The sequence below is a fragment of the Micromesistius poutassou genome (assembly GCF_964030765.1).
Source record: "Micromesistius poutassou genome assembly, chromosome: 5".
NCBI lineage: Eukaryota > Metazoa > Chordata > Actinopteri > Gadiformes > Gadidae > Micromesistius > Micromesistius poutassou.
This window is the reverse complement of record NC_140275.1, coordinates 1,745,174-1,758,488: the sequence shown is the minus strand read 5'-3', so window position 1 is coordinate 1,758,488 and position 13,315 is coordinate 1,745,174. Positions and strand designations below refer to the sequence as shown.

Below are 13,315 nucleotides of genomic sequence, written 5' to 3'. Positions count from 1 at the left end.
ACTCCAGATGCTCCTTTACATGGATAATATGAAGATGACTCAGTTTAATGTAAGACAGCTATGATGAACCAGGCACTCGTTTAGTGTATGCATTTCACATAAAAATGCACAGATTGTCTGAGTGTGACAGGCCTCTAATGCCTAACGATATAGCAAAACGGACTACCTGCTTTACTTCGGCTCAAGTTCCCCATGTGAGCACCAGGGGGCACTAGCCAACACCGCTACACTGATTTCTCATTGATGCTGGTTTTGTTTTGCATCTTAACTTAAATGTAAGCCTACCATACACTATTGCCTACAGTAGACTTATTATATGCAGTGAGTCGTGACAGCTCATATTTGCCATGTCTTTCTTCTGGCTAAATGCAAACAATCATTTTTAGACGGCCAGAGGGATCGTTCATGGTTGGACGCGTGACATTAAGTTATGTAATTAATTGGAACATGTGTATGTTTGCTATGGCAGAGCTATATTCAAACCAATCGAAGAAAACACACTCGCACGCATTCATCACGGCGATGTGACGGTGAACTAACAGTGTGTAATATCCTGCTGCCCACTCAATGGGTTCAGCATCGTCTTATCTCCGAGGGAGCGTATTAGCGCTGCGTATTTTTAAATCTTTCAATTTGTCTCCTGACCCTGCTTTCGAAAGGCAAACACCGTGCTTCAGATAACCCCGCCCGCCCGGGGCCCCCACCTTGTTGATGGAGCGGCGGACACCGTCCACCCGGACCACCATATGGAGGGAGGGATTGTTCTTGAGTGGCACTGATTTGATAAAGAATGAATTTATGACCGTTGATTGCACCGCAGGACGTGAAATATTTGCCAGAGATCAATACTCTGTTCTGGAACAATAACACCGCTGCCCCCGGTCCCATCTGCCATCGTTTAATACGGTATTAATAAAACCGAACAAACACGTGCCTTCAAACCTCCAACTTCGTGTTGCATTTTTACCACATGAAATTATTGACATTAGTTAGACATAAGTGCAGACTTCAAAGCAGGTTGGGTTGTGTATAATCATTACGCTCATTTTTATACCGAGAAGTGGAGCACGGGATGGACTGAAGAAACGAGGTGCACCTGTTGGAGAGGAGGGTCTATGAAGGCTCCTAATCATAGGCCTACCCGGTTCAGGTGTTATTGGTCTCTCCGAAGTGCTCCCAACACCATGGATCCAGGCAACCGGTAACATGAAGGGGAAGAGGGCCGGTGCTGTCACCGAGGAAACGCACACATATAGACCACTGTAGTCGGCCTATAGGTTATTGAGTGAGAGAGAGAGAGAGGGAGGGAGGGAGAGAGATCCTCCATGTGAGGATGTGTGACAGAAATACAGACAGGACAAGGGGAGGCTAAGGTTTCTTTAGGAAGAGCAGTTCCATCCTCTAGGGCTTTGTCAATGGAAGACGTGCATAAAGATGAACAATAATATACAAGAGCCATAGTCTCCTATGTATTGCTGCAGCAGCTCAACATTGTCATAGAGCCAAATGCTATACCGTTGGTCGTTCTGTGATATTCTCACGGCGTTCCAACCCCCAGAGGAGGCAGTCACCAGGCAACCAGCGCAGGCAGGGATGGTCAACTACTAACTTGTCATCAAAGGAAATGGAAAGACAGACGCTGTCCAAAGCTTGGACTGCTGTCCATCTGGGCATTCATCCACCCACCCACCTTGCTGTCTCTCTTTCCCTCACCCTCTCTCTCTCGCTGTCTCTCTCTCTTTGTCTCTCTCTCTCTCTCTCGTCTCTCTCCCTCTCTGGATGTCTGTCTCTCTCTCGCTGTCTCTCTGCCTCTCTCTCTCTCTCTCTCTCTCTGTCTCTCTACCCCCCCTCTCCGCCCCCTCTCTCTCTCCCTCTTAGTATATTGTCTGAATATGATATGACATGGCCCTCACATTAAGTTACTAAAAATACTTTGCCTCTGGGGATGCTCATGGCAGCGCATGCATACTAAAACAAAGGCCCTCCCGGGAGCCGACGCGGCCAACACCAAAGCGATGCTGTCCCCATCTGCGACGTCCGTCCATTTATGCACGGCAGCCATGGGCTTGTGTAAATTGAGCGTCATTTCAAAAAGAGCAGACCTTTAACCTTTTTATACAAAATTAAAAAGGCATTTACAGCGGGCGATCCGAGGCAAATTGGAAGACAATTAAGAAGATCCGATCGGGTTTACCAAACGCGATTACCATGCCGTCAGGGAGGGAGAACAAGGAGGTATTGATTGAGTCTGGGCCGCCTTAAGGCCAGCTACCCGGCGTGTGGCCATGCATCCATGATCCATGTCCAATGGTACAGGTGTAATAGCATGAGGATTCAAGGGAGCGCTGGTTAACTCTGTGTGACCTTTCCGTCCACACAGACGAGATGAGATCAGCTCCCTTTTCTCGGGGGGGCTTGAATACACACACAGAGCGATCATGGGATGTCGTTAAAAGCCGGTTGGTTATTTAAGGTGGTCTTTAAAGGCCCTGACAAACCATTCCGACTGCAGATCGTCGGCAGAAAAGGCAGTTGGACCGATTCGGTCATGGCCGATTCAACATGTGCAAAAAGACTGAATAGAACACAGACGTCTTGAAGCGATATCAGACGGCTTTGACGACGGCCGATTGCACAGCACACACGTGACACACCGAACAGACTCAGGTCACCGAGCTCGCCAGACTGTCCGACGACCGCTCATCTGGTTGGTGTGTCAGGGCCTGAAGGCGTTCCTTCTTCTTCATTCCGTTCTGGTGTGTGGCCGCGCTCATTACAGCGTGGTCGGCTAGGGTTACGGCTGTGGGAATGTTTCTCACACACTGTTACACCTTGTGTCAACAAACACTGTTTTTCCACTTTGCTGACATTCCCTGTGTGATCTGTGTCAACATAAACGTAACATGTTTTCACGGTGGGCATCTTGCGGCTCTGTATTCAATTAAGTTATTTGTTATTAATAATAATACAAATAATACTAAGAATGTATAATTAAAAATAACTCTAACAGCTGTCCCCCAGATGATTTAAAGACTCTGACCCCTCTGCTCTGAACCACTGAATGTGCGACGTGCCCACAGACCCGGGCCCCTGACCCGGGCACGGCTCTGGGGACACCCAGTCCCATCCCGCCGGCTCCCCACCGGCTCCTCCCCACCTCCTCCTCATCGGCTCCTTCTCACTAGCTCCTCCTCACCTCCTCCTCACCTCCTCCTCCTCACCTCCTCCTCACCACCTCCTCCTCACTGCCTCCTCCTCACCACCTCCTCCTCACCACCTCCTCCTCACCTCCTCCTCACCTCCTCCTCACCTCCTCCTCACCACCTCCTCACCGGCTCCTCCTCACTGCCTCCTCCTCACCTCCTCCTCACCGGCTCCTCCTCACTGCCTCCTCCTCACCTCCTCCTCACCGGCTCCTCCTCACCACCTCCTCACTACCTCCTCCTCACCAACTCCTCCTCACCGGCTCCTCACCTCCTCCTCACCTCCTCCTCCTCACCTCCTCCTCCTCACCACCTCCTCCTCACCTCCTCCTCACTGCCTCCTCCTCACCACCTCCTCCTCACCTCCTCCTCCTCACCGCCTCCATACCGCCTCCTCCTCACCACCTCCTCACCGCCTCCTCACCGGCTCCTCACCTCCTCCTCACCGGCTCCTCACCTCCTCCTCACCACCTCCTCACCGCCTCCTCACCGGCTCCTCACCTCCTCTTCACCTCCTCCTCACCTCCTCCTCACCACCTCCTCCTCACCTCCTCCTCACCGGCTCCTCCTCACCACCACCTCCTCACCTCCTCCTCCCAGCTCCTCCCTGGCTCCTCCTCACCGGCTCCTCCTTACCGGCTCCTTCTCACCACCTCCTCCTCACCACCTCCTCCTCACCGGCTCCTCACCGGCTCCTCACCACCTCCTCCTCCTCACCACCTTCTCACCGGCTCCTCCCCGGCCAACGCCTGATGGTCTCAGGGGGCTGGTGGGAGGAAAGGCCGGCCATCCATCAGCCTCCCCGACCTCACCGACCCTCACATTGATCTGTGGTCCTCTGTCTGTAAGGGTCCAGCGCGCCAAAACAACAACAACAACAACAACAACAACAACAACAACAACAACAACTACTTCTTGATACATATGTTTTGCTGCAGACACATGCAACGCATGTTCTTGCCCACCCCCACCCCCACACACGTACACACACGCACACACACACACACACACACACACGCACACACACACACAGCTTGTTGTGATATTGTTGACAAAGATAGGGGTAGAGAACATATACAGACCTGCAGATCGCAGGCGGGTCGTGCCACTGATACACACTATGCCCACTCCCCGTCCTTTTTTGGCCGTTTTTACCACACTCTGATCAGAACACATCTGTCAGGGCCGGCCTGGGGAACCAGCCACATCACAGGGAAGAGCCCTACTCAGATCACAGGCCACACATAAAGCCATCCAAACAGGGTTTGAACGCAAGATACGGTACGTCATTTATTTGACATTTACCTGAACATAACTGAGGAGGACAAGAGTTTCCCACACTTGTGGGTGAGCAGGAAGAGGCCACCAAGGCGTGGTCCACTGTTGATTTGTTTTGTAACCAGGCTGCCCATAAGTTGGGATCACACCCTCACATTAAACATGCACACCAATGAACTGATCATCCAGTCAGCCAAACGAAGAGGGGAGCATGCAAGGTAACATGAACACAGGGAGGGACACTAACACAAACGCATAACTTTAAACCACGGAAGGGTGGCAACAACATCAGTAGACAGCCCTCTGGGAGACAGAGAGGTGGCAGACACTGGGTAGTCGTGTCACACTCCTGTCGAGTGAGGAGTACACAAACACAGGCATGCACACACACACACACACACACACACGCAAACACATACACATACACACACACGCATACATATGTACACACGTATGTGCACGCACACACAAGCATGCACGCTCACGCATGCACACGCATGCACAAACACACACACACAAACATACACACACTCTAACACATACGCACACACACACACACACACACACACACACACACACACACACACACACTAACACATACACACATACATACATACATACATACATACATACATACATACATACATACACACACTCGCATACACGCAACAAATATGCACACACTTGTGCACACACACACATACACACACTCGCACACTCACGCATACACACACAGACACAGCTTGTGAACAACACTCTGTAAACACACCCTTCGATCAATCTGGGTACAATTGTTCTCAGAGATCTAACCGGAAGGATGTCTTTTTGGAAGGACCGGGGAAACACTGAACCTCCGTGTAACACGGTGGCCATTCTCTGCCCCCATTGATCTGTGCGATCAATGGCAAGGTATTTTTAGATGGACCAGGGAGTCTGCCACATCACAGACAACAATGTGCTCGGGCCACTTGGTTTGAAGCATAGAGGTTTAATCATTCATTTGAAACTGCAAAAGAAATTTGCTATACATTCCATAGACACGCAAAATGAAATATCAGCCAAGTGCAAAGAGCTATATACATATGTCGTCTAAACACTAGCAGTATATATATATACATTTATGACACACACTAGCAGTACGTATTTACAGAAAAGGAACCGTGACATTCCTTTACGGCGCGTTGCATTATGTTTTATGACTTGATATATGACAACTGCATGGAACATTTTATTACTAAAAAGCCCACAGATATTATATATTGCTGTATGGGCCCATTTAAAGGGCCATATAACTGTATAGTTTTTCTATCCATTTTCTGAAGGTTTTGTATAACGGAAATGCTATTACCATGAAGCCAGTAAATAATTCATCAGTGGGCACATGAACGCCTGCAGAAACCCTTAGCGCCCGATGTTTTCTCCATCGGAATTGTAATGAGCTCCTTCCAATGGGTAATCATTAACGCATTATGGCTCACTATCCCTTTGTAATTGCTTGTTTTCACCAGTGTTATTAAAGTAACTTATTTGCCGACTCCCCCTCTCGTACCATCTGGGCGGTTTGATAGCCTTTTATATTTATATATATATTTGTACATATTGCCAAGTTGTGGTGAAAAAAAACACTGTTAAACTGTTCTGGTTCATTACCACCTGGCTTGCAGGAAACATGTTGTACAATTCAAGAAGTATTATTTCAAATCATTCCGTAATATTGTGTTGCCGTTTACACATCCATATATGCCATAGGTTAATGCACAAAATATTGATATATTTAGTATATCTATATCTATATATAAATATATAAAAAAATAAGTGCTTGTGTCTTCCTCTGTCCTGTATGACATGATATTACGTCAACGGCCTTTGCACCCTCGTTCAGTTATTTACTTCCTCTTGCACACTATTAGGGGCACTGTGTCATCAGTGCCCATAAACTTGTTGTCACTGTTCCACCACTGATAAGCCAACCACAACCAGATACCCAATCTGAAGCTCCAGGGAAATGTCCTCCTGTGCTTCAGAAGATCACGTCTTTGATGAGCAGCCGCCGCCGCGTGGCTCCCGTCACCTAGGGTCGGCCCTTCCTGTCACTGTCTTTCTCCCTGGAAGCCCCCCTGCTTTAGGAGTGGATGCTGATGGACCCTTTGCCCAGGTGGGACTCCTTGGTGACCTCTGTGCTCACGGCGGAGAGGGGCAGGTTCTCGTAGCGCTCCGCCGCGCCCCAGCAGCGGCAGTGGGACAGCGTGGCCTTCAGCTGCTTCTGGAAGTTGCTGTTGAGGAAGCCGTAGACGATGGGGTTGACGCAGGTGGACGCCATGGCCACAAGGTGGCACATGGAGAAGATGAGGTTGTGCTGGCAGGACACCATGAGCTCGTGGTGCCAGTCGAACACGGTGTTGAAGATGTTGAGCGGCAGCCAGCAGAAGGCGAACAGCGCCACGATGGAGCCCAGCATGACGTTGATCCGCCGGGAGCCCTTGGCCCGGTTGTCCCTGGAGGAGTCGCGGGCCCGCTCCACCATGTCCTTCCTCCGCCGCAGCCGCAGGAAGATGCTCAGGTAGCAGACGGCGATCAGCGCCAGCGGCAGGAAGTACTGGAAGACCAGCAGGGAGGTGGTGTAGGCCAGGCGTTTGTTGTCCGTGGGCCAGCTCTCGATGCACAGCCAGTGGTCCTGCACGGGGAACGGGAGGCTGAGGTTCTGGAGCGGCAGGTGGTCCAGCACGGTGAAGGACAGGAAAGGCACGGAGATGAGGCAGGCCACCACCCAGATGACGCTCACCGCCAGGTAGGACTGGCTGACCAAGGGCTTCCACCCCGTGGGGTGGATGATGAGCTGGTAGCGCTCCATGGCGATGAGCACTAGGGAGAAGATGGACACCGTCACCGAGATGCACTGCACGTACGGGGTGAGCTTGCACAGGGCCTCGCCCAGGATCCAGCGGTCCATCAGGGTGTAGATGAGCGTGACGGGCAGGCAGAAGATGCACATGAGGATGTCCGAGCAGGACAGGTTGGCGATGAAGATGTTGGTGACGTTGTGCATCTCCTTCTGCCGCGTGATGACGAAGACCAGGCAGGAGTTGCCCACGATGCCCACGGCGATCATGGTGCTGTAGACCAGGATGAGGAAGGTGGTGCCACTCTTGGAGGAGGGGCACTCCTCCTGCTCCCAGGCTAGCTGGATGAGGCTGTAGTTGGTTTTGTTGTGAGACTCCATGATGAACTGATCGAGTGCTTTTTCCATATGCTGTGAGCTGATTTTCTCGTGTCGTGACGTGCGGCGGTTATCGGTGGCTAATGATACTGGCGTTGATCACAGGTCTGCATCATCTTTCTGCATCATCGTCTTCCTCTCTCTGCCTGGAAGAGGGGGAGGGATACAGGTAGAAGTAATCATCATAATGTCAATCGATGAAGAGGTTGAATAATGTCTAAAAACCGGGGATATTCGATGAAGCGGACAGATTGCAGTCGGGAGAGAACTGCTAAGGCATGCAAAAAAATGAACACTTTTCTGGATAATCATTGGAGGGTTTTGGCTAGAGTGTGGTACATCACGCGCCATCAGAGGAGTTCAGATTCACGCCGCTCTTGGGTGTTTTTCCAGCGCGCTGAGATGTTTTCGTGCCCTGTGCAGCTGTGTCAACAGGAACACTGGAGCGTGGTGCAAGGGAGAATAGGACTAATAAGTAGAGCGAGAGAGAATCGTTTGTCTTGTGGCATGCTCATATCATGAGGCCCTGACGGAAAGAAGTTATAAAAAGGGAGGAGAAGGAGATTGGTGGGTATATGAGGGCGCAGCGACAGCAAATGATGCAGGGATGGCGGGACATTAGGGAGAGCGGCAAAGAGCCTCGCGCTGGCGTCATTACAGAGAGATTAGATGGGTTCAGGACCACAATAACAGCGTTAATATCTGGGCGTTCAGAAGACGTATTTGTTATGGGGGTCCTTTTGTTTTATTGGGCCTAATCTTGTTTATTTTGTATAAAAACAACAGAAACCATTTGCTTTTATTTTAGAACTGTTTTCCATTTCGTTTTTTTTTTCTTGATCGTATAAATGATTAAGGTGAGTGTGGAAATGTAATTCTTTATGCTAGGCCAAGAGAAAGGGAATTGTGTCCAGATTGCAGAGATACTTCTTTGTGTGTGTGCGGGCGTGTGTGTGTGAGAGAGAGAACTTTTGTGTGTGTGTGTGTGTGTGTGTGTGTGTGTGTGTGTGTGTGTGTGTGTGTGTGTGTGTGTGTGTGTGTGTGTGTGTGTGTGTGTGTGTGTGTGTTCATAACCATAAATCCTCATCCTCAAGTCATCAATCAAAAACAACAACCATGATCTTTTAACCAAATCTCAACTCACAGAACTAGAATCTGCTGCCACATAAATGCATTATCTTGAAATGCGGCATTGATAATGTAATAACAGATACCAAAAATCCATATGTTATTACTGTAATTATTAATGGCTACATTTTCAAGCCATCAAAAACGATTTCAGTGTAATTTCAGTTCCCTTCAAAAGCCTTGTGACCGGTTATGTCTGGACAGGCCTGGGAAGTAATGTCCCTGTGCAGTAAAACGTCCCCATCAAGAACGCTTTAACCAGTATGTCCACTGAGCCCTGGCTCACCAAAATGCACCTAAAGTGGACTGTAACAAAACGTGAGTCAGGCTGCAACCCTTGAATTACGTTCAAATGGACATACTGCAATTATTCAAATGAGGCATACAACGATTAGCAACAAACGATTAATAAATCGTGTATAGGCTAATGTAATAAACTTCACACCGCATACATCTTCTACAAAACAACTTAGGGATGCATACACAGAATCCTCAAGTGCGCAATTAAAACACACTAGTATGTTTCTTAACATGAGTCCTGTATGGAGAACAGCAACAATCTAACGTCAGAAACCAGTGTGACACATGAGTGACAGCCGTTCCCGGACCCTACTCGACCAGTAGCCTATATGTTACTGGTCTGATCATGAGGAGGACCATGTATCTAGTCCGGACGGCCACAGTGGGACCCGATCCGGAACACAGCGGGAGACGCTCAGGGAATCAAACGCGCATCCACTTTGGGTACATGGATCCACCGAGGCTATACCAACCCCACCTGAACCACACTACATTATTAAATAACACCTGTTACATGATCAATTAGACGTTTGATATGTCAAACAGCACACCTTAAATCAGAAACAGTTCAACTGATTTCATATTAAAACCATGACACAGAAACAACAACTCATTATTAGCAGACGAGGAAAATAAAATAACAATGAAAGTAGGACCTACAAGAGGATTTTTATAAAATGAGTCATTTTCTACTCACCAACATGTCAGCTCTCAGTTAACTTGGAATATCGGCTGGAAGAGAACACGGCAGAGTTTTAACCCGCTGGGAGGTAGGAGGGGTCCAGCCCGGTCGCGGATCTATCCACTCTATCCACTGTCTCTTAAAGCACCACCGATCCCTTCAGCGCGAGCAGGGATGTGATCGAGCCGCCGGGATGTGATCGTGCAGCCGGGAGGTGATCGAGCAGGGGTGTGATTGAAGCGGGATGTGATTGGAGTGAGCGCGTTATGTAACAGGCTGTCATTCTCAGAGGCTCCAGTGCGCCAGGGAACGCGCGGGCACGAGGAATACGCACCCCAATCCTAAAAGCTGATTCCCCCTCCTTAAGGCACTGGGTCCTACCAAAACGGACGTCAAACAGTTTATATATCATTCTTTCAACAATAAACTATAAACAAATCGTGTCTTGTTGTCTGCGTCCGAGTGTTGTTGGAGTTGTGTGTTGTGTGTTATGTGTTGTGTGTTGAATCGCATTCTGCATCTCACTGGTCCTTTTTTCATCTTGAATCTCAGCACTGGGCAGCAACATGGTGTTAGATGAGTGACAGCCCAACTGGTCTCAGGAACATTCTCATGACTGTGTGGATGTTTTGTCTCGTTGTTTATGTCATTTGCAAATGTACAAATGCAAACTTATTTGAGTTTGTGATAGGCAGGAAACAGCTTGATACATTGCAAATAACACCATGAAATCTCTGATGCCTAATAAGGTTTTATTAATCTCTTATTACAGTTTTTCACAATTGCTTAAACACATTTCCTGATAGACTACCTCACTTTCCCAAAACCCTAAACACAAATCTCAAAACTCTCACACAAAATGCTAAATCCTACACTTCTCTTGCAAAAGCACACTTTGCCCTCAAAACAGTGTTAACTCTTCACTAAATGGTATTTTCTTTTCAAATGACAAACACATACATCATATGAGTAGACATTTCTAAGCACCCATTGAACACTGGTGTGCAGAATGGAAAACACTATAGTATGAATGGAAAACACTATATAAATGCTTCATCAGAATTATGCTGTTGCGTGTTCAGTGTTACACTGTCACCTGTTGGATGTAGAATATTACCATATAACGTTTTTACGTATACTGAAATAGAAAACAACACACAATACTTTACAGTAACAACAAATACTGTATTTGTACCCAAAATGTGCAGTCTACTGTAAATCACAGCAAACAGGATGAAAATGGGATGAAATGAAAGAGATAACAGAAAATAGGCAATACTGTAAACAAAACGTTTGAATGAATGAATGAATGAATGAACAAATTAATGCATTTTTATTGGTCGTAACCAAAGGGTAGGGGCAGAAGCTTCAGCTTATATCAAGCCCCCCCTTCTCACATCTTTACTAAGAGTAACAAACGGTCATACATACAATGTGTTTGCATATACATGCATACACTTACCTACATAAATACATACATGCATACACGCCTACACATACCTATAAGGGTCAATACTTATATCCAGTACATTTAAGATGTATAATATCCTAAATAATGATGATAACCATAATGAGAATAACGATGTTCATCATCATCACCATTATCAACATTCTCATAGAGTGATACTACTCAATGTCATGCCTTTCTTCTGTGACCCTTCTATAGCAAATTGCATATTGCTAATTTCACAACAGCCTTTGGAGTTTAGAAATATGATTGGCAGTGTGTTCTGTGTGAACACCAAGAGAGGGAATTCAGGAAGAGTGTGCAAGATATAGAGAATTGTGTGTAGTGTTGTGAAAAATGTGTGGTTTGGAATGGGAATCTGAGTCTAAAGCAGAAAATGTACTTGGAGTAGAGTATAATTGGTTTAGCAGTTGAGTGAGTTTCAGGTTGTGCACATTGTGTCTGATGTTCAAATGAATGTGTTTAAACAATTGTGAAAAACTGTAGTGTCATGCCTTTCTTCTGTGACCCATCTATAGCAAATTGCACATTGCTAAGTGCACAACAGCCTTTGGAGTTTAGAAATGTTATTGGCACTGTGTGAACACAAGAGAGGGAATTCAGGAAGAGTGTGCAAGATATAGAGAATTGTGTGCAGTGTTGTGAAAAAGGTGTGGTTTGGAATGGGAATCTGAGTCTAAAGCAGAAACAAGGTTGTTCACATTGTCTCTGATGTTCCAATTAATGTGTTTAAACAATTGTGAAAAACTGTAATCAGGTTGAATAACATTTGTTAATGAAATAATGATGGACAGTGGATTGACAGGTCACCAAAGTGCTGTGCAGTCCCTCAGAAGAAAACAACACAAAGATGTGGGATCAAACAAGTATATACTGCTTCCCAATCCTTCCAGAAAAAAAGGAAAAAATATCCTTGTTTTTGTTTCTGCTTGATTCTAATTGATGACCCATGTTTTTCTTGCATATTTGAAATCAATTACAATCAATGAATCAATGTGGTTTCGTCCCCCCCGTGACGTGAAGCATTATCAGAGAGTACGGCATAAACTGTTGATGACCCTGAAAAGTGGACAGAATGGATCACGTTTATTGGGCCACCAATAACCTCCCGTTGGTTCAGTCCTAGCAGCGACCTTTGTCCTTTGGCAACAATTGTCCGGATTTGGACGATTGTAGGCAGAGTTGCTCACCAGCATCCGCAAAAGACTCGAGACTCACACGTTCAGAGTTCACCTCTTCATAGCTTCCCCCCTTACCCCCCCCCCCCTCCCAACACCCCTTTACGCACTTATTGTATGTTGTACGTCCTTGCACTTAATGTACACACTTATTGTATGTTGTATTTAGTTGTAGTACTTAGTTGTGTAGCATCTTTTGTTGAACACGAGGAATGGGTTAACCTAACAATTGTTAGTGCTTGGCACTTGGTTTGATCATCATTACTGTACCGACAGTGATATATTGTTGTTTCTATTTCTTCTAAAAAATGTACTTCGCTTTGGATAAAAGCATCTGCCAAACGCCCTAAATGTAAATGTCAATGTAAAGTTGCAAGGTCATAAACTGCCACATGTTGCTTTTGGCATTGTTGCCTTTATTGTTGTTATTGTTGTTGTTGCTTTTCTTTTATGCAATGTGAGAGAAAGAGATGTGGTCCGATGTTGGTGGCTCGGTTTGTTTCAACGTGCGTCAGTCGCGTTGTGAGGCGCCATCCCATCAGACGCTCACACAAGGAACTATTTTAAAGCCTATTATGTTGCACATTTTCTGCTCGGTACCGGTTCCAACACTCTGACTTCGCACTGTCCCCCACACAGTCCTGCTGTTGCAATGTGTGTGTTTGTTGGTGTGTTGTACATGTATGTGTGTTGTGCATGCCTGTGTTGAGACCTTTGCGTTGTATACATTTGTGTGTGTGTGCATGTGCGTGGTACGTGTGTGTTTGTGTGAGTGTTGTGCCTTTCTGTGTTATGCATTGGTGTGCAAATTGTACAAATTGGTGTGCACGCATGTGTTATGCATGTGTGTGTGTGTGTGTG

At 46.9% G+C, this 13,315-nt stretch overlaps 1 protein-coding gene across 1 annotated transcript; it reads right to left on the bottom strand.

The window, feature by feature from the left end:
* Window positions 1–6,603: 6,603 nt before the first annotated feature.
* npy8br (neuropeptide Y receptor Y8b) lies at window positions 6,604–10,376 on the bottom strand (the record flags this gene model as incomplete). Its single annotated transcript, XM_084468896.1, has 2 exons — window positions 6,604–7,787; window positions 10,334–10,376. 2 exons carry the CDS (start codon window positions 10,374–10,376, stop codon window positions 6,604–6,606), a joined length of 1,227 nt encoding a protein of 408 aa, XP_084325022.1.
* Window positions 10,377–13,315: the final 2,939 nt, after the last annotated feature.